At 37.7% G+C, this 19,744-nt stretch overlaps 1 protein-coding gene across 1 annotated transcript; it reads left to right on the top strand.

The window, feature by feature from the left end:
* The first annotated feature begins 2,345 nt into the window (after window positions 1–2,345).
* Window positions 2,346–18,824, top strand: LOC108667182 (DNA polymerase delta subunit 2-like). The gene is made up of 11 exons (XM_018154175.2): window positions 2,346–2,447; window positions 11,564–11,813; window positions 11,980–12,101; window positions 12,391–12,517; window positions 13,151–13,260; window positions 14,030–14,186; window positions 15,829–15,920; window positions 16,328–16,420; window positions 16,599–16,791; window positions 17,157–17,258; window positions 17,547–18,824. Exons 1-11 carry the CDS (start codon window positions 2,442–2,444, stop codon window positions 17,693–17,695), a joined length of 1,401 nt encoding a protein of 466 aa, XP_018009664.1. The 5' UTR covers window positions 2,346–2,441; the 3' UTR covers window positions 17,696–18,824.
* Window positions 18,825–19,744: the final 920 nt, after the last annotated feature.

Below are 19,744 nucleotides of genomic sequence, written 5' to 3'. Positions count from 1 at the left end.
GCATATATGTTCAGTCTTGAAATGCCTAGCAAATTACGGACCAGGCAATAAGTCCAGCAGCTNATTGTGCCCGCAGCAAATTGTACCCGCAACAAATTGTACCCGCAGCAAATTGTACCCGCAACAAATTGTACCCGCAGCAAATTGTACCCGCAACAAATTGTACCCGCAGCAAATTGTACCCGCAGCAAATTGTACATACAAAAATTAACAAACAGTCGACCGTGCTTCGTTGGTTGCATTAATTACGCATTCGAATATTTATCTGGGCGGGATTCAATAATTTAAGACACCTATCAGCAGACGCGCTTATTACTTATTAGTGCTATATTTTCAGGTTTAAAATCTTCTAGTCATGTGAGTATCCAGCTTGATTTCTGCTGGACGAAATCAATACATTGTTTAACTGCTGTCACCGGTTATCAAATTGACTTGAATGAACGTTGAGCGAAACTGTCATTCAACATTTTTTTTGTATGTATCTGTTCTATCATAATTTACTTAGCATAGCATTACTTCAGAAAGAAGTTACGAAGAGGAAATTTTTCAGACTCGAACAACATTTTCCACGTGATGGCGCAACTGTAAGAAGGAAAGCAAATAAATATCAAGAAGGGGAATTGAGAAACTCGTATATTTCTTCAAATTTTCTCCTATTAAAAACAACTTCAATTATTTAACACGAACTTTGTGGTGATCTGGATATCAAGTTACTCTCCCTAATAAATACTCATATCCGTCTACATCCTTCAGAGCGTCCTTCGCGACACCACCCGCGTATATAATTCACTTGAAGTTTGGGGAAACACTTTAGGTCCGCGCTGGAGATGTACCGGCAGCTCTTTAGCACATAGCAAAAATAAAAAGAATCAAATTATTTTGGAATTTTGGTTTTTGTTTTCGATAGTTTGAAACCGCTGGAGCTTTCGATACACTGTAAAGGGTTTATGCGAGCGATAATCCTCAATAATCCTCAAAGACAGGGTGGCCCAGTGGTTAGAGTTCAGAGTACCAAGATTGGCGCAGAGAGGCGTGGGTTCGATCCCAGCTCTGGGAGCCAGTTTCTGGTCAGAATCGGCAAGGAGGCCGGGCGGTTAAGCAAAGCAGAATTGTAGCAGTGAGTTGCGAGTTTGAGACTCGTAACAAGCTATGGATGTTCTGTGATGTTAAGAATCGGTGACAGGCCTACGGCCTAATATACGCTGAAACCGCTATTATTATTATTAATACCTATTGTCGGAAGAGATCACATGCATCAGAAATGTCATTTGTATTAGTAGGATAATGAGGGATCGTAAATAGAGGTAGAGCTAAATTAATGAAATTTAATCGGTAAATCTAATTTGTTCATCATAAATAAAATTTCTTCCCAACTTAACGCGAGATAAATTCGAGTTGAATTGAAGTTCTGCGTTAATTGTGTTCATGCAGGAGTCATTCCTTGATTAGCATGTGGGTAAATTTTTTACTTGAAAATCATTAATGTATTTCTCAAACCTCAAGGATTATCTCACTCCAGCAATGAAGCCTAACCTGCATAAAAAAATTAATTAATTGGATAACATTAGGAAACACTTTTTTGTATGGTTATTTTTTAATGATACTGTTAAGAATGACACTTATATACACGAACATATTGAGTACGAGCAATTAGGACAATTTTGATTCAACACAGCATTTATGCCAGCAATGCAGGCCTATGGAATTTTCGGCCATTTCAGGTCCATCCTATAATATACATATATGGAGGAATTTAACACCAGACATAATAATAATGATAATACTAATAACGGTTTGAGCGTTATTAGGCCATGAGCATGTCGCTGATTCATAAGATCGCAGAACATTCACAACATGTTGCGGTCTCGAACTCGCAACTCAATGCCTTACTAGCTCAACCATGGCTTAATTAACCGACCGGGATCGTCACTGATTCAGACCAGAAACAGGCACACAGAGCTGGGATCGAACCCGCGCCTCTCTGCTCTAATCATGGGTGCTCTGAACTAAGTGAACTTTAATTAACAACTGGGCCACCCACATATTCACGGCCTATAATGTACACAGTGCGTTTATATGTGAGCGTTCTTCGTCTTAATTAAAAAATGAATTTTTTTTATTTTAGCAATGGCTGCTACGGCGTAATGCTAATAATTGGTTATATTCTTAATTTAAAGCAGATCCGTTCATAATTGAGTGAGTTAATTCGGGGTCTGTTGCGCAAAAGTTGCCTTTTTTCATCATAATCGAATACGAAATGAAATAAGAATCTATAATAATTCTTCTACTACGTAGGGTCGTTTTGGCGCTACTGCCGCTAAACAGTCCACACAAATTTTCATTTAACTATGGCGGGAAGATATGAAAATGTAGTAATGTACGGCGTTTAGGGTCATGTGACCTAGAAGAGCGTTTACTTCAAAAAAGAGATTCATTCCTTGATGAAGGTTTGTTTGCTATTTATGAGGCATTGCATTGCAAACTGCTCTCAGTTGACATTTTTTATTGGATCGCCAGGCTTTGATCTTCACAATCTCAATTGTACTTATTTCCTTGATATTTGACAATTGACACTCGGCCGACGCCGACGCCTTTCAGTTGATCATGCTGAATGCTGATGTTAGTCTGTGCCAAGATCGAACAATGATGGTTCGATAAGTGATTCTCTGTTCATTCTTCAGGCAACAATTTTTTTAGACTCTTATTTTTGAGTCCTATGGTCGGATACTGTGATTACTGTCCACTGTGTGCTGTGTCCAGCATTTTTATTTTACAGATTGTCAGATATTATCTTTCGCTTTAACAATATGATATTGAAGCTTAAAGGTCCTTTACGGTCCTGTTCATTGGTCAACAACTTTTACCACTACCAGCACTGTGCTTCTGTGCAGTGTGCAGTTAGCTACTTAGACAGTTAAACTGCTGTCCAGTCAGTCCAGTGTCCAATACTTCAAAAGTCCAAGGCTTCATAACATAACACATGGTAATGGTATGGTATCGGAAGAAAAGTAGGTACCTTACCTAGCTATTGAGCATTTGAGCGTGCTGCGTGAGTCTGGATCCAGGCCTAATAAACCGGCAGAACAGTGTGCTCACTGTGCTGTGTCACTGTGACTGTGTGAGACAGACTGACAGTGAGTGTGTTGTTGTTAAAGGAGAGAGATTAATTCTGGCAGACTGGCATCAGTCACCACTCACCAGTAAAGTTCCTCAGGAGTCAGGGATCAGTTTTTGCTTTTGAGCCACTCCTTTTTGTCATCTAGGAACCTAGGGTAAGTTACTGTAACTGTAAGTAGGTAGATCGTAGAATTCATAGTGGCAAACCAGAGATTTTTAGAATCAGTTCATTTTTAATTTCCTCATTTGCTCAAGATTTCAAGAACCAATTTCTTAAGTATGATAATGCTGGTATCCATGATACTTTACTGGTCTACTTATAGGACTCAAAAATGAACTTGAGGGAGAGTCTAAAAAACTCCCTGCTTTGTCACTATGTCGTAGATTAATGACTTACTGACCTACCAAGTTGCTGCACTAATGCGGTCATCCCGCCAGGTGCCAGTCAAGATCTATGCTGAATGCTGATGAGTGATGACACCAGACAAAGCCTCACAAAGGTGTACCGACTACCGTGTATGCGCAACCTTGAACCTTAAGTGATAGAGGGGATGATCATGTCATTCAAAGTTTCAAACACTGCAGAATGATCTTTAAAAACATGCAGGAGTGGCCAGATCCAGATGAATGATTACCATCAAACAGAAATTCTGAATAATAAGGGACAGGACAGGCAGGGTAAATTGGAGCAGTCGTCCCACATTTTGTAGAAATGTGCTTGTGGCAGACTGGCAGCTAAACTAATCAAAATATTGCAAAACGAAAAAGTAAAAATAGTGGCATTATTACTGGCTTTACTGCCCTGGCATTATTATTAGTGGCATAAAGTTAAACATTTTTACTATCTACCTATTAACCTATATAGCATAAAGCAAGTCAAAAGATGATATATTTACGCTATAAAATCCCTAAAAAATGTGTGCAAAGTGAGATTTTGGAAAAGTATCGCTGCTAAGTAAGGTCTGTAGGCTGTAGTGAAAGAAAATATTCACTGTTATAAAAAATGTAACTTAGGGATAGGGTAAACACACCTTAAGGATGTAGCATGAAATAAATGGCTATAAATAGATCAGAATTTACAGAAACAGGCGTTGAAAATGAATTGTGTATAACTTTGATTGCCCCTCCATTTCTCTCACTGCGGAGGAAGAGGGGCCATTTTTCATTTATATTGGTAGGCTTGGAGAGCTGAATTGGAGACTTGGTCCAACCTCATACAAACTGCTCAGTGATTGCTGAAGTTGAGACTAGACTTTTGTAGCTGTCTGACTTGGGATCAGAAAGTTGACCAAAATGCAGACGTAGAGAAGCTGATTTATGTTCTCCCCAAATCCTTGGCATTCCCTATTTCAGAATTGGGCCCAGCTCTAATTTTTAGGGAATTCTTATGCATTCTAGTACTTGAGTGCAATCTAATGAAATCTCATACGTTCTAATGTGTTTTACTGCATTATATAGCATTCTGTTTGCAATCTAGTACATTCTAGTGTTGTGATGGGTTGTTTTTATTGAATAAATGAGGGAAGGTATTCAAGGTTCTTGAAAATACTAGGGGTTAAATAAAAGATGGCCTCCCAACTCCCCTTATTGCCATCCCTGTCCACCAGGTGTTTTTTCTCTTTGTTCAACTTTATTTTATTCTGATACGTGACTTTATTATTAAGTGACTTAAAATTCAAGCCTAAAAGAGAGCTCTAAATCAAGAACCTAACCAAATACACTGAATAACCAAAACCCAACTAGCAGGCAACTCCTAACCACAAACTAGATAACCATATAACTGGGAAACCATATAACTGTGAAACCATATAACTGTGTAACCAAACAACCAGGCAACTGGGGCATGGGTCACTTAAAGAAGCACCTGATGTCGCATCTGTAAAATATTTACACTAACAACACATAACACAACTATTATTAAACACAAACATTAATACAAACTTCAAAACATATATACACAATCAACCATCAAGCAGGATAACAGATAAATATATTTCTCATCTATAACAGTGGTATTATCAAAGACACTGTATTAAAATTTTCATTAATGAATATATTAGCAGTGATTTAAAAAGGTATATTTTTGCAGCTACTAACCAACTACAGGCAGTACCTAGTGTGAATATAGGGTATCGACTAATAGGAGATTTGGAATTTGAATCACCACTGAAAAATAAAATAATGATCTGCAAAAAGGGTAAAGAGAATGAGATGGACAACACTGATAAACACAAATATAGATAACATTTAACATGGATGTCAAGATTCAAATAACTTCACATTAACTTGGAACTAGGGGAGTGCTACGTCCCCAAGTGGGATTAAGGTAACCACCACTCTCCAGCAATAATAGTGACAGCCCATAACAGTGTGTCAGTGTCAATAATTGCTTGCATCCATGTCAGTCATCAAGCATCAGCAACATTGGTGGTTAAGCACATTTGTCTATGTTGGTTATCAGGCATTGGCCACATCAATGGTTAAGCATATGCACAGTGTTGATCATCAGGCACTGGTAGCATTGATCATGAAGTTCTTGTGTCAGTGTCTAACATTGGGCATGGGCCACATTGGTTGTAAAGTGCGCAAGTATGTATCGATCATCAGACATCGGATGCATTGATGGTGAAGCGCAATCATAAGTGTCGATCATCAGACATCAGTCAAATCAATTGTTAAGCACGTGCATCCAAGTTGATCATCTGGCATCAACCACATCAATTGTGCAGCCCATGCATCAGTGTCAATCATCAAGCATTGGCAACATCGACCGTGAAATGTCTGCATCAGTGTTTTTTTTTTAAATCAAATGGATGACTTTCTTCCCTGGCATAATGATGTAATCCCAAAATTAACCTCTGGCATACCTTATGAGTTTGGGACTTGCCAATCCCCAGTCACACTGATTTGGCGCCTGTGTCATCTTCCATCTCCAAGTCATTGCTTGGCAGGTTGCTCTACCCTCAGGTCCTGTATGTAATAGCGGTTATAAATAATAATAGCGGTTTCAGCGTTATTAGGCCGTAGGCCTGTCGCCTAATCTTAACTTCGCAGAACATTCACAGCATTTTGCGGCCTCGAACTCACAACTCACTGCTACAATTCTGCTGTGCTTAACCACCTGGCCTCCTTGCCGATTCTGACCAGAAACTGGCGCACAGAGCTGTGATCGAACCCGCGCCTCTCTGCGCCAATCTTGGTACTCTGCACTTTAACCACTGGGCCACCCAGTATGTGTAATGTTGAACACGTTCTGTCTATTGGGCCTCCTTTGGGCCAGCTGATGCAAGATGCTGTTGCTTGTCACTTGCTGAGGGTAGTTTCCCATAACTGGACAATCCAGGATCTTTCTTAGCCAATAGCTTAGCACAGGTGTTAGGAGCATTGACCACACATGCAGATCTTCACATAAAGTACAGTCACTCATCTGCATTCCATTGAAAGCATTTGATTCTATATTAATGGCCCATATGAATAATGCTCTTCAAACCTTAAATGTGTTTAAAAGTTTTTTTTTTGTTACTTTTTAACTTAGGAAGATGGAACTGTGTGAACGTAGGTATAAAATATGTCATTTATAAGGATTATGTCTGGCTTACTGATGCGGTGATGCCTGATGCGGGCTCAGCGGCTATGGACATAGTGATCATTTATAACACTGTGCAACAAAAAAATTTTTTTTTTCATAACTCAAACCAAAATACCTTCTCTTAAGGAATCGAGGTCGCTGATTTTAAACAAAAGGTACTCTAGCACGTATAGTTTTCAAGATATTCTAAAAATAATTTTGATGAAATTCCTGAAAATGCAGCATTTGATTTGGTAAACAGAACATGATTAAATAATATTGGATTATACATTTCAAAAGTCATATTTATGTATTCAAAATATAAGAAAATGGTAATCAAGAAAGAAATCTTAGCTAATTGCTATGATATTTTATTTTAGAAATGCTTTTTCCCTCTTGATTTGCGACGGTGAGTAGATTCTTCCTCCCTTTGTTTGTTTGATGCTTATTGGAGCTTCGGAGACGTGTCCATGTAGCTCCACGTCTGCACGTCGATTCGGTCAGTACAGCAGTCCCAGCAGCTGTGTGCACATGAAAATTGCGCCAATTTCACGTTGACTGGATATTTTTTGGGGGGTGAAACAAACCATTTTAACCCATGGTTGACCTAGTTATAGATCAACCTTGATTTTAACCGTTTAACGACCACATTTATTAAGTAGTGTACGTATAGATGATGACTATGGAAAATAAAAATTTGTATATTGAAAAAAAAAATTGTAGACATTTCAGTCTGCTTGGTCTTACGGGATCCCCTACATTAAATGCGACCAGATGATCCATTTAGATTTTAGACTTATGAGGGCAAAACATGGATGATATTATATAGTTGGCATAGATAATTATCATTTTATACATTACTTTCGCCAGCAACACTAAGGAGTCCGAGAAATTTGCCAGATACTCTAGTATTTAGGCAAAAATGCCTTATTCGAAATTAAAATTTTCAAAGAAATTGCGTATTTTTCCAACATCCTTGATGTTGGGCCAAAGTTGTGAGGCCGATGTCTAGGCGGGGAGGCCAGGGTCCATGTTGAGAGGCCAGGGTCGAGATTGAGCGGCAAGGGTCCAGGTTGAGAGGCCAGGGTCTACGCTGACAGGCCGGGGTCCATTTTGAGAGGCTAACGTGGATGTTGAGAGACCGAAGTTGAGGGACCAGGGTCGAAATTGACAAAACAGGGTCCTGGTTGAGAGGCCGCGGTCCAAGTCGAGAGGCCAGGGTCCACACTGAGAGGCCAGCGTCCATACTGAGAGGCCAGCGTCCACACTGAGAGGCCAGCCAGGGTCGTTAAGAGGCCAGGTTTCCACCTTCCATTCTGTTAATTTCAATCAAGATAGATTCATTTTCTTCTTCAAATTTGTTTTCAGAACTGGTTTCAGGCATATTGGTGAAACCAATATCGTATCCAATATGTCCTCTTGATCCAGAGTCTTCCTTAGATTCACTAGAGAATGAAGTAGCAAGATGCAGTTCCCATAGACTGGGACGTTTTTTTAGAGAAGAAAAGGTTTTTTATGCTAAAACCCTTGAAGGATTCTGAAGGGCAAAAAAATATCACAAGTACACTTCAATAATTCGATCATTTGGCCAGTGTATGGAGACATAAAACAGGTAAACTGAGTTAGTGTTTCTCACTAGTAGTGAGAAAAATATTGTAGAAGGGCACTAAATTATAGAATAGTAATGAAAACACAATTATTTTACATCGTAATTCCCTGCTTGCATGGTCGTAGGACCAACATGACTCAAGGGTCGTGTTTCAAACGATGCAGTTTCAAGTCCAATTGTACTGAACGGTCGTCTTTAGAAACAAAATGTAATATAGGCATGTAACTTTTATTTTATGTTCAAATTTTGCATGTGCACTCAATATAGTACTAGAAATAATGTAGAATTTTTTCGATGCTGTAACTTACCTGATTTCCCCACCATAGTCCAATAAAAAGACTGGGAAAGTTCAACAAGTGAATGTCACCACTTATTCTCAACAAGTTCTGTGCTGTACTGTGTAGTTGACAGCAAAGAGTAGAGTTGCACCACCGAAACGATGCAGGGACGCTTACCGAACAAGTTCGAAACAACTGGCGCCAAATCTCTATCAGTCTATCATGACAATACAATAATATTACAGAGTATGTTTTAAAGGCGACCGTATGGTACACCTGGTCGTAAAAGGGTTAAATTACTTTTTAGACAATCAAATCTGCATTTCTCGATAAATTATCATCTATTAATTATTGATCAGTTTTTGCTTCACATTCCATGACGAAGCTGGAAATCATAACAAGCGAGTTTATGTCTGAGAATACGAGACGTGTCCGTAAAATAAGTGCCTCGGGCTGAGACTGGCGCTAGAGGGCAGGCTAGGCCACAGAGGCAGGTTAGTTGATTCCCCAACTCAAATCCCTCACTAAGACAGCGTCCCTGCGGCCGCTATGAATAAATCGGGGAAGGAAATTCACGAAGACATTTGTCAAGTGTATGAGCTCCGAAATGATGCGTAGATGAGTCATGGACTTTAAAATTGGCCAAACTGACGACACACGTGCAAGGCGGCCATCGGTTTCTGATGAAACATATGCCAAGTCGAAGCGGCAATGCTTGAAGATCGACGGATTACAATTCGAAAGCTGTGTGAAAAAAATTCCTCAGTAAAACCAAAATTCGCAAGATTTTGACTGAACATTTAGACTATGTAAAGATCTGCGCAAGATGGGTACCAAAAATGCTCACAGACCACCAGCAGCAGCGGGATGAAGCGATCCAAGAAGCTCTCGCTGGCCCGATGGCCGCCCTGCAAGGGCGTCATCGTGGAGGTCAGTTCGGCCATTTTTAAAGTCCCTGACGCAATTGCGCACCTTGCATGAGCTCATACACTCTTCTCCATACACTTGACTTAGTTCTTCGTGAATTCCCTTCGCTGATTTCTTCTTAGCGGCCGGGAAACGAATAACAGACCGCAACTCGCAGCTGGCGGGAGAAACAGAAGAAAATCCGTCGCTGACGCCTGCTGAGGCCAGAATAAACGTCGCAGGGACGCTGGCTTGGTAGGGGATTGGAGTTGGGGAATCAAACAACCTGCCTCTACTTGTGTCAGTGTCTAACATTGGGCATGGGCCACATTGGTTGTAAAGTGCGCAAGTATGTATCGATCATCAGACATCGGATGCATTGATGGTGAAGCGCAATCATAAGTGTCGATCATCAGACATCAGTCAAATCAATTGTTAAGCACGTGCATCCAAGTTGATCATCTGGCATCAACCACATCAATTGTGCAGCCCATGCATCAGTGTCAATCATCAAGCATTGGCAACATCGACCGTGAAATGTCTGCATCAGTGTTTTTTTTTTAAATCAAATGGATGACTTTCTTCCCTGGCATAATGATGTAATCCCAAAATTAACCTCTGGCATACCTTATGAGTTTGGGACTTGCCAATCCCCAGTCACACTGATTTGGCGCCTGTGTCATCTTCCATCTCCAAGTCATTGCTTGGCAGGTTGCTCTACCCTCAGGTCCTGTATGTAATAGCGGTTATAAATAATAATAGCGGTTTCAGCGTTATTAGGCCGTAGGCCTGTCGCCTAATCTTAACTTCGCAGAACATTCACAGCATTTTGCGGCCTCGAACTCACAACTCACTGCTACAATTCTGCTGTGCTTAACCACCTGGCCTCCTTGCCGATTCTGACCAGAAACTGGCGCACAGAGCTGTGATCGAACCCGCGCCTCTCTGCGCCAATCTTGGTACTCTGCACTTTAACCACTGGGCCACCCAGTATGTGTAATGTTGAACACGTTCTGTCTATTGGGCCTCCTTTGGGCCAGCTGATGCAAGATGCTGTTGCTTGTCACTTGCTGAGGGTAGTTTCCCATAACTGGACAATCCAGGATCTTTCTTAGCCAATAGCTTAGCACAGGTGTTAGGAGCATTGACCACACATGCAGATCTTCACATAAAGTACAGTCACTCATCTGCATTCCATTGAAAGCATTTGATTCTATATTAAGTAAATGTATACTACGTATATCAAGCCTCTATATTCATATGGTTTACACATGTATGATGGCTGCAAACAGCATTCTTAAAAGTTGGTCTGACATATTTGGCAATATGTGGCAATATATGGCTCATGTTTAATCTGCAAACTAAACTAAACTGGAAATTAATGCAAACTAATTAAAACTGGATATAGCAATCTGATGGTTTTTTTGTGATTCAGTATGATTTATTTTTTAGCTTATTTCATACCTTAAAATGTATTCCATAATTCACTTTATGCCTTATTTATTCACGCTTCTTAGCTACTATATTTGTAAATATGCTTAACAGCCATCCACATCAGTGTGCTAAATTGAACTGATTGAATTAATGTGTTGATTTTATATATTGTTTTAAATACCAGAAATTCTTGGGAATTGATCACAAAACCTGTGAAACTTTCATCAATTTAAAAAGGGATTTAAATTATTACATGAAAAAAATGATTACTGCTAATTATTTGGCAGACTAAATAATTATTTTGTTTTTCTATGAAGATTGCACTCATAGCCTGATGTGAATGTGCAATGCAAACTAAATCAGAAGATTTATTGAAACTGCTAAATTTATTTCTTCTTTGTGAGGTGTATTATCAGGAACTTTTTCTATTGGGCTATAGTGGAATGTCTGAACAAACATATCAAATGTTTACTATAATTAATGACGCAATATCTTGTGAGCCTGATAGAATTTTTGTTCATTTGGAATCTTGAACCCAATTTAGAGTTTGCTGTGTGATTTTGCATACTAATGCATTGCAACGGCATTTTTAAATGGCATAATTTTACATCAAATCATTGGTATTAATATTATTTTTTACTTTGATTTCAGAGCAAAGTGATGGTTGTGACACAGAACGTTTTGAGTATGGATGCAAATGAGCTCTTGGAGCCCTGTAGCAGCTCTATAGACTGTACTCTTTCTCAGTGTGAACGTCTTAGTGCTCCGTACGAAAATCTGTCCAGCCGCTTCCTGCTGTGGGGACGCCAGGATGTCAGTAGGCAACAATTCTGTAGTTTATATTCTTCAAGATTGGAAAAAATACGCTCAAAATTAGAAGTCAAAGCTAATCATCTATTTGGTAAGGTGCTAAATAGACTCTATTCACTAACTGATCATAACCTATTATAAATAAAAATCTTAATTTTTGTGTTTTAAATATCCAAATCGCAATTTAATCAACTTGATATTACATTATTTCATTATAATAGTCGAGTCAATTCCTGGTTACATGAATTTTTTTCCAGATGGTGTTCCTGTGAAGAGGCTCTTTGAAATTGCTGATAGTGAAGAGGAGTGCGTAATTGTTGGCACCTTGTTCAAGAAACAAGAGTTGAAGCCATCCATACTGAAAGAAATATCAGAAGAGGTTAGTAATAGAATAACAGCTCCTTATGCTGTCCTATGGCCTATCAATAAAATCTTTCTTATAATATATTCGGGTATTGTTTGAGTGAAGGTAAAATTTTTGAAACTACGGTATATTCATCCTTTCATATAACTTTGTTCAAGAATTTCTAGAATTTTTATTGTTTGAGCATGTGAGTATTGTTTGAGCATGTGTATAGTATTGTATAGTATTGTTTGAGCATGTGAGGAAATTATTTTGAATTAAAGCTTCAATTATCAATAATGAGTTGAAATAAATTTTTACACAGCAACAACTACTGCCTCAGCCTGTGCTAGCTAAGTATGTGGGTGAAGATGACTTGCTTATTCTTGAGGATGAGTTGCAGCGAATTGAACTCGCTGGCCCAAATCTTCAGGTTGGCAATCTTGTTACAGGTTTGTAGGATTTGTCTGTTTTGAATGAAATATAGGTATATTCATTTGCAATTTCTGAGCATATTTTTCAATTTCAAATGTGTTCTTAATTGTACAATTTTATTATCTATGCATATAATATGAATTGATGATCCTAATGAAATTGTGAATTTATCCTATGTTTGAACAGATGAAATAACTCAGATTAATATAATATTCTATTGCATATATATGCTAAAATTAGTTTTATTTTCTGCATTAGGATGTGTGAAAATTAAGAATATTGTCCTCAATAAATTTTTAGCATTCTGTTTTCTAATTTAATTAGGAGATGCATAACTAACATGGTTGAATTATATAAGGTTGGCCCATGACGGCCATTAGGATTTCCGTTTTTCAGTTCAGCTTTGTTACGTAGATCGAGAAAGGTAAACAATCCCATCATTCTCATGACGGAATGGTAGATTGGTTTGATTGCTTTTTGGTGATTGGTTAATGCCCATGACGTCACTGAGATCAGTGATGTCACAGGCAAACAACAAACTATATCTGCAAAAGTGAGCTTCGCATGAGCCAACATTATACTAGTTCAACCATGTATGACTACTACCTATTATTAAGCATTGTTTGACTGTCAATCATGTTGATCATCAGGCGTGGTGTGTGCCATAAAAGGACGAGTGGCCACGGCTGGCAAGTTTGAAGTATCCGAGTTCTGCTTTGTGGGCCTCCCTGATCCTTCACCAAAAGTGGACATTGTTGAGGTATGTGCAGCTCCATTTGAGTGTTATTGTTATTGAGTAATCTTCTATAATGATTTGAATAAAGGCAGATGTCAAACTCAAAGTTTTTCTGGGTTTCAAACAAATATATGAGGAGTAATAATTTATTTTGGCTGTTATACAATGGATAATAAATATTTGTACTTTTTGTCTTTTTGTTTTAATAAGGCTATTAATCTATAGAATAAAATAGAGGCTATAATAAAGGCTATAAATAACTGCTATAAATCTCATCACTTGGGTTCAAATGAAAAATTGATATTATCCCAGGCTCCAATCTAGCAACTAATTCTTAATAAAATATGGTTCCCCTGGAAATAACTGTTAGAAATAAGGTTCCTCATAGAATATTTTCCCTGGGAACCTAATTTCTAACAGTTATTTCCAAGGAAACCTATGGGAACCATATTAGAACGTGTGCTGAATGCTGGTAAATAGGCATGATATTTGTGTGCAGGAGGACTGCTGTATTTTGCTGGTGTCTGGCCTATATAGAATAAAATAGAGGCTATAATAAAGGCTATAAATAACTGCCTTAAATCTTATTACTTGATATTAGCTCAGGCTCCAAGCTAGCAACTAATTATCAATAAAATATGGTTCCCCTGGAAATAACTGTTAGAAATATGGTTCCTCTTAGAATATTTTCCCTGGGAACCTTATTTCTAACAGTTATTTCCGAGGAAACCTAGGGGAACCATATTAGAACCTGTGCTGAATTCTGGTAAATAGGCATGATATTTGTGTGCAGGAGGACTGCTGTATTTTGCTGGTGTCTGGCCTAGAGTTGGGCGGGTGTGCTAAGGAGCTTCTTAGTGTGCAGCTTCTCACTGACTACATAACAGGCAACCTGGGGCATCTTCAAGTCCAAAAAACAGCCGCCTCCATTGTTAGGGTTGTCATTGCAGGCAAGTGCTGTTGTGAAAATGTGTTGTGAAAATTTGTATTTTTTTCTTTTCCTGTCTTTTTAGCGCATTTTCTCATTTATGGAAAAAATGCACTATTGTGCTCGCCATGTCCGTCCGTCTGTCTGTCTATCTGTCCGTCTGTCCATGACCTCAAGTTTTTGTCAACAAGAAAATGCGCTCTCTGTCACTCACTGCAGTGAGTACTGAGTTATATTTTTTATAGTAATCTTTAATTCCTGTCTCGTTTTTTTGGTATTTTGTGTATAGGTACTATTTATTAATTTACTTGCATTTATGGAGTTCTCTGGTGTAATTTTTAGAAATTGTTTTGTACGCATGTTTGATGAAAGACAAATTCTAGAACTTAATTCTAGAACCTATGGAGATTTTTACCTCTAACTAACCTCATCCTGCAATTTCAGATTGTCCCAATTCAGTTGATCCCGTTAAAAATGACAAAGATGCTGTATTATAATTGAATAAGAACATAGAAGTTAGAACTCCGAACTTACTATCATTTCAAAAATGAGAAAATTTTTTGTGTTCTTTAAATTAAGTGTAGTATGGATATATCAATCTGATAGTTTTTTTGTGATTCAGTATGATTTATTTTTTTAGCTTACCGTATCTCATACCTTATAATGTATTCCATAATTCACTTTATGCCTTATTTATTTACGCTTCTTTATATATTTCAATATTTTATATATTAAATATTCATATATCAAGAAATTTCAAAATCAAATTTAAACTTTTGGTTGGATTCTTTCCTACCTTTCCTCCAATCCTTTCCTATTCACCCCCTAGCTTACGTACTATGTAGCTACGTTTAAATTAAGTAGTTTAAATTAAGTAGAGTTTACGAGCCCGCCCCCCGGCCCCCCCTAATAATGAAATTCCAGCTCCAGGTATAATCCCTACGAGATAAGTATCCTGGATACGCGCTGGAACGACCTCTATCTATATATTTGCCAGGCTTTAAACACACCCGCACACAAACGTACTCACGCAGTCTCTCGCCAATATATATATTTTATAGGTATATAAGAATAGCTTTTTCCTCCTCAATGAGTTGAAGAATGTTATCTGCTGGCGTTGGTAAACCGGAAAAGCAGGCTTAAAAATCGGAAAAAGGTGATTTAATATACGTATATACAGTGCAACATTTTAAATAAACATTCATTTTCGAATATAAGGAAAGTTTTTAAGCACCTGAAATTGTGAAATTTAATAGCAAGCATTAGGTATGAAATAAATTTTTCAGTGAAGACTCGAGAGTATTTCTCATTAACAATTTTTTTCTGACTTACTGAACAATTTTTTTACAATATTAAGTAAAGTGATGCGTTTTTATACATTCAAAATGCAAGATTTTGGATTAACATACGTCTTATCTGGGGTGTTATGGATGTATATCGAAAATTAAAACTCAAATTACTCCGAAAATAATTTTGATGTCTCATTACATTACGAAAATAATTTTGATGTACATTAAAGTGTCTTTTCGAAACTTGCTGTTCAATCTACAAAGGCCAGCAAAGGATATTGTTTGCCTCATCGGAAAAAATAAGCTAAATTATTAATAGGAAGCATTCTTTTACTTTCATCATAATTTCTTTACTGACTAGCCTATCTTTTGCAGGCAACTCGATAGCTAACGAGAAAACTGAGAGGCAAAAAGTGGACAAGCTCGCACTGATGCAGGATCTGGATGCCATCCTCTACCAAATTGCTGTGAGTTGTTTCTATTTCTCTCTTTGTTAAAATGTTTTTATTTCTCTCACTCGTTTTCTCTTTATTTTTAATTTCTCATAGACCTATGATATTTATTTATAATTTGATAAGGCTTTTGAGGAAACGATGTTGATGAAATATATTCATCGAATTGCAATATAGTAGGGTTTTTAACTAATTAGCGCATTTTCTTATTTATGGAAAAAATGCACTATTGTGCTCGTCATGTCCGTCCGTCCGTGATTTCACGTTTTCGTTGTCGAAAAAATGCGCTCTCTGTCACTCACTGCAGTGTGTACTGAGTTATATTTTTTTATATGTGCTCACGTTATCATTAAAATTTATTCATTTAACTTAATTGGCCCTCCATTGGTGTTTGTAATACAGTTGGTTGTATGTCTCCACAGAGTTGCTGTCCCGTTGATATCATGCCTGGTGAGTATGACCCCGCCAATCACATGCTCCCACAGCAGCCTCTCCATCGCTGCCTCTTCCCTAAGGTAAAGTACGGTCTCACTTTCTGCTAAATTCTATCAGATTTTTCTGCATCAAAGTCTTGTTAGTCTCAAAATTACATACGAGTATTTGGCTAAATCTAACTAACATATCAGATTATTCCCGCGAACTTTAATTTCAATAGTACTATTAATTTACAACCATTTTTTCCTCTGTTTGCAGGCTGGCTGTCAGAGTTGCTTACAAAGCGTGAGCAACCCTTACGAGTTCGCTGCAGGAGGACGTGTTGTTTTGTGTTCCTCAGGACAGACAATAAACGACGTTCGTTCCTGCAGTGATGTCGACGACCCTCTTGATATCCTGCAGAGTCTATGCAGCTGGGGGCACTGGGCTCCAACTGCACCTGATACCTTAGGTCTGTCAATTCCTTTTTACAGGAATTTCAACCCTATATCTGCTATTACTTCCGTTATGTTTTATGTATATATTTCTTCAAAAAGGGTGGACTGAATTAGGCATGCCTTTTTTGGTGAAAGTATTTCCATTCTCATCGAGCTCTAAATAGTTATCAACGAATTGTCAAATATTTCACGGTTGAATTTTATGCTTCTACTTTCCGATGTTACTTGCCTTTAGTTTCATTTCGCTATTATGTGACGTCTTGGTTTCAAATTTATATACTTCGATCCTTCTGAAGATTTTATGACGTCTTTGTAACATGAGTCAAATTAGAGTACGTATAACGTAATGTATTTTTACTCGCGATCTTTTGGTGCACAGCGTGCTACCCCTTCAGCGCCAGCGACCCTCTAGCTCTTGAGCATCGCCCTGATGTTATCATTGCAGCCAACCAAGCTTCTTTCGGCTGCAGGACAGTTACAGGTTTGTCAACTAAAGCGAGTGAATGTAGACTTCTTTGCAATTCAAGAAGCCCCGTGAGTTTACTTGGTATGACTTGAATATAAATATGTGCGAAAAGAATCCTCTTTAAATTTACGCTTCTACGACGCTTAAAGCATAAAATTTTGAGGTTATCAGAAAAATTTCTTTTATATCTTCCTGTCATTGAGATATGTATGTGTTCCTACTTTGACCGTTAAATTCGTAATAATATCAATGAAGAATCTATTATCGTGCGTGTATAATTGATTTAATGATTGTATTGTGCAGTTGACGAGGCTCCTGTCGTGCTCGTGTCGGTTCCCCGTTTCAGCAAGAGTGCCACCGCCGTTGTTCTGAACCTGCGTACTCTGCGCTGTTCGCCCATTTCTTTCCCTGTTGATTTTTCGGACGATCTTGAACAGTCACCCTCTCGCTGATGCTTCTTATTATACCCTGCGATTGTTACTTGGCTTTTAGGAGAAATTAAAGAACATTTGAGACCGCGTTGTCTTACTGACTCGATTAACTTCAACACATTAACATTTGCTTTTTTTTCCTGAATTTATAAACAGATCTCTATATATTTAGACCGTCAGACTATCTTGTGTTTTCTAGAATTTTTTCATCAAAAGCAATTTTGAAACGTGACAGAGTTCAATGGAATAAGTGACGGTGTTTAGTTAGGAACACAAGACAAATTTTATTCATCTTCACCTTCACACGTTCCCACCAAACGTTCGCCTCGTATTGATACAAATGATTTTGTTAAGAAATAAGCTGTTTGTGTTTTTTAAGTGTGAAACAGTTTTCACTTTTTACATTTCCATGAGATTCTTCTTCAATTGATTAAGTATGGTTATAAGGTAATGGGACCAATAAGTTCGTCTATAATAACCATAATATCATTCAACGCCGTCATCTTTCTCAAGGATTTGTGAATATATCAAGGTCATCTATTGTAATGGTTAGAATTAATAAGTTAAGTGGGCTAATTCTGTAATAATAATTTCATTACAATGTCCAAAATCTGTTAGTTTCTCATAGTTACATAGTTTTCTCATTTACTTTGAATATGAATGTGATCGTTGTAAAATAATTCCATTGTTTAGGTGCTGTGCAGCCTGTGCTAAGTGTGCTTGTCAACATTGCGTCCGACATTGCGTCACGTCAAAGGTTAAACTAGGCGTATGAGATGACATGTGAACTGAGCCAAGTAACTGAAAATGGGCCCATATGAATAATGCTCTTCAAACCTTAAATGTATTCAAAAAAAGTTTTTTTTGTTACTTTCTTAACTTAGGAAGATGGAACTGTGTGAACGTATAAAATAGGTCATTTATAAGGATTTTGGCTTACTGATGCCTGATGCGGGCTCATGCGGCTATGGATATAGTGATCTTTCATTACACTGCAACAAAATTTTTTTTCATAACTCAAACCAAAATACCTTTCTCTAAAGGAATCGAGGTCGCTGATTTTAAACAAAAGGTACTCTAGCACGTATAGTTTTCAAGATATTCTAAAAATAATTTTGATGAAATTCCTGAAAATGCAGCATTTGATTTGGTAAACAGAACATGATTAAATAATGATTATACATTTCAAAAGTCATATTTATGTATTCAGAAATTTAAAAAAATGGTAATCAAGAAAGAAATCTTAGCTAATTGCTATGATATTTATTTAAGAAATGCTTTTTCCCTCTTGATTTGCGACAGTGAGTAGATTCTTCCTCCCTTTGTTTGTTTGATGCTTATTGGAGCTTCGGAGACGTGTCCATGTAGCTCAACGTCTGCACGGGGATTCGGTCAGTACAGCTGTCCCAGCAGCTGTGTGCACATGGAAAATGTCATTAGTATAAAGCATCATAAACATTGTATCAATTAATTAACTAGAGCTCACAAAATTGGGGACATAGGTATATTTCAATATCATGTTCAGGGAAATAAGTTGCTGAAGGCAGATCAGGGAATAGAAGTGTTTTGAAGTAAAATGACATTTATTTATGTTAAGAAATTCTAATGATTAGCTCATTCTAAACAAAGGACAACATTAATAGAGCTAAACTAAATTCCCTAAGTTAGTAGCTAGTGGCGGCAATCACAACTTTTACCAACAACGGCTTTATGTAAACAGCAAATCCGTGAGGTCGCGGTCCGCCAGTACGCAAATTTCACGTTGACTGGATATTTTTTTTTTGGGGGGGGATGAAACAAACCATTTTAACCCATGGTTGAACTAGTTATAGTTCAACCTTGATTTTAACCGTTTAACGACCACATTTATTAAGTAGTGTATAGATGACTATGGAAAATTAAAATTTGTATATTGAAAAAAAAAATTGTAGTTGACATTTCAGTCTGCTTGGACTTATTGGATCCCCTATATTAAACGCGACCATATTATCCATTTAGACTTTTGAGGGCAAAACATGGATGATATTATATAGTTGGCATAGATAATTATCATTTTATACATTACTTTCG

The sequence above is a fragment of the Hyalella azteca genome, unplaced genomic scaffold (assembly GCF_000764305.2).
Source record: "Hyalella azteca isolate HAZT.00-mixed unplaced genomic scaffold, Hazt_2.0.2 contig12821, whole genome shotgun sequence".
In the NCBI taxonomy this organism is placed as follows: domain Eukaryota; kingdom Metazoa; phylum Arthropoda; class Malacostraca; order Amphipoda; family Hyalellidae; genus Hyalella; species Hyalella azteca.
The sequence above is the reverse complement of the archived record's forward strand: the minus strand, read 5'-3'. Positions and strand labels throughout refer to the sequence as shown.

Excerpts from the sequence above, each read along its gene's own strand:
- LOC108667182 (XM_018154175.2), top strand. Across the intron at positions 11,814-11,979 it reads CAAAGCTAATCATCTATTTG|ATGGTGTTCCTGTGAAGAGG; the intron begins GTAAGGTGCTAA and ends ATTTTTTTCCAG. Across the intron at positions 16,792-17,156 it reads AACTGCACCTGATACCTTAG|CGTGCTACCCCTTCAGCGCC; the intron begins GTCTGTCAATTC and ends TTTGGTGCACAG.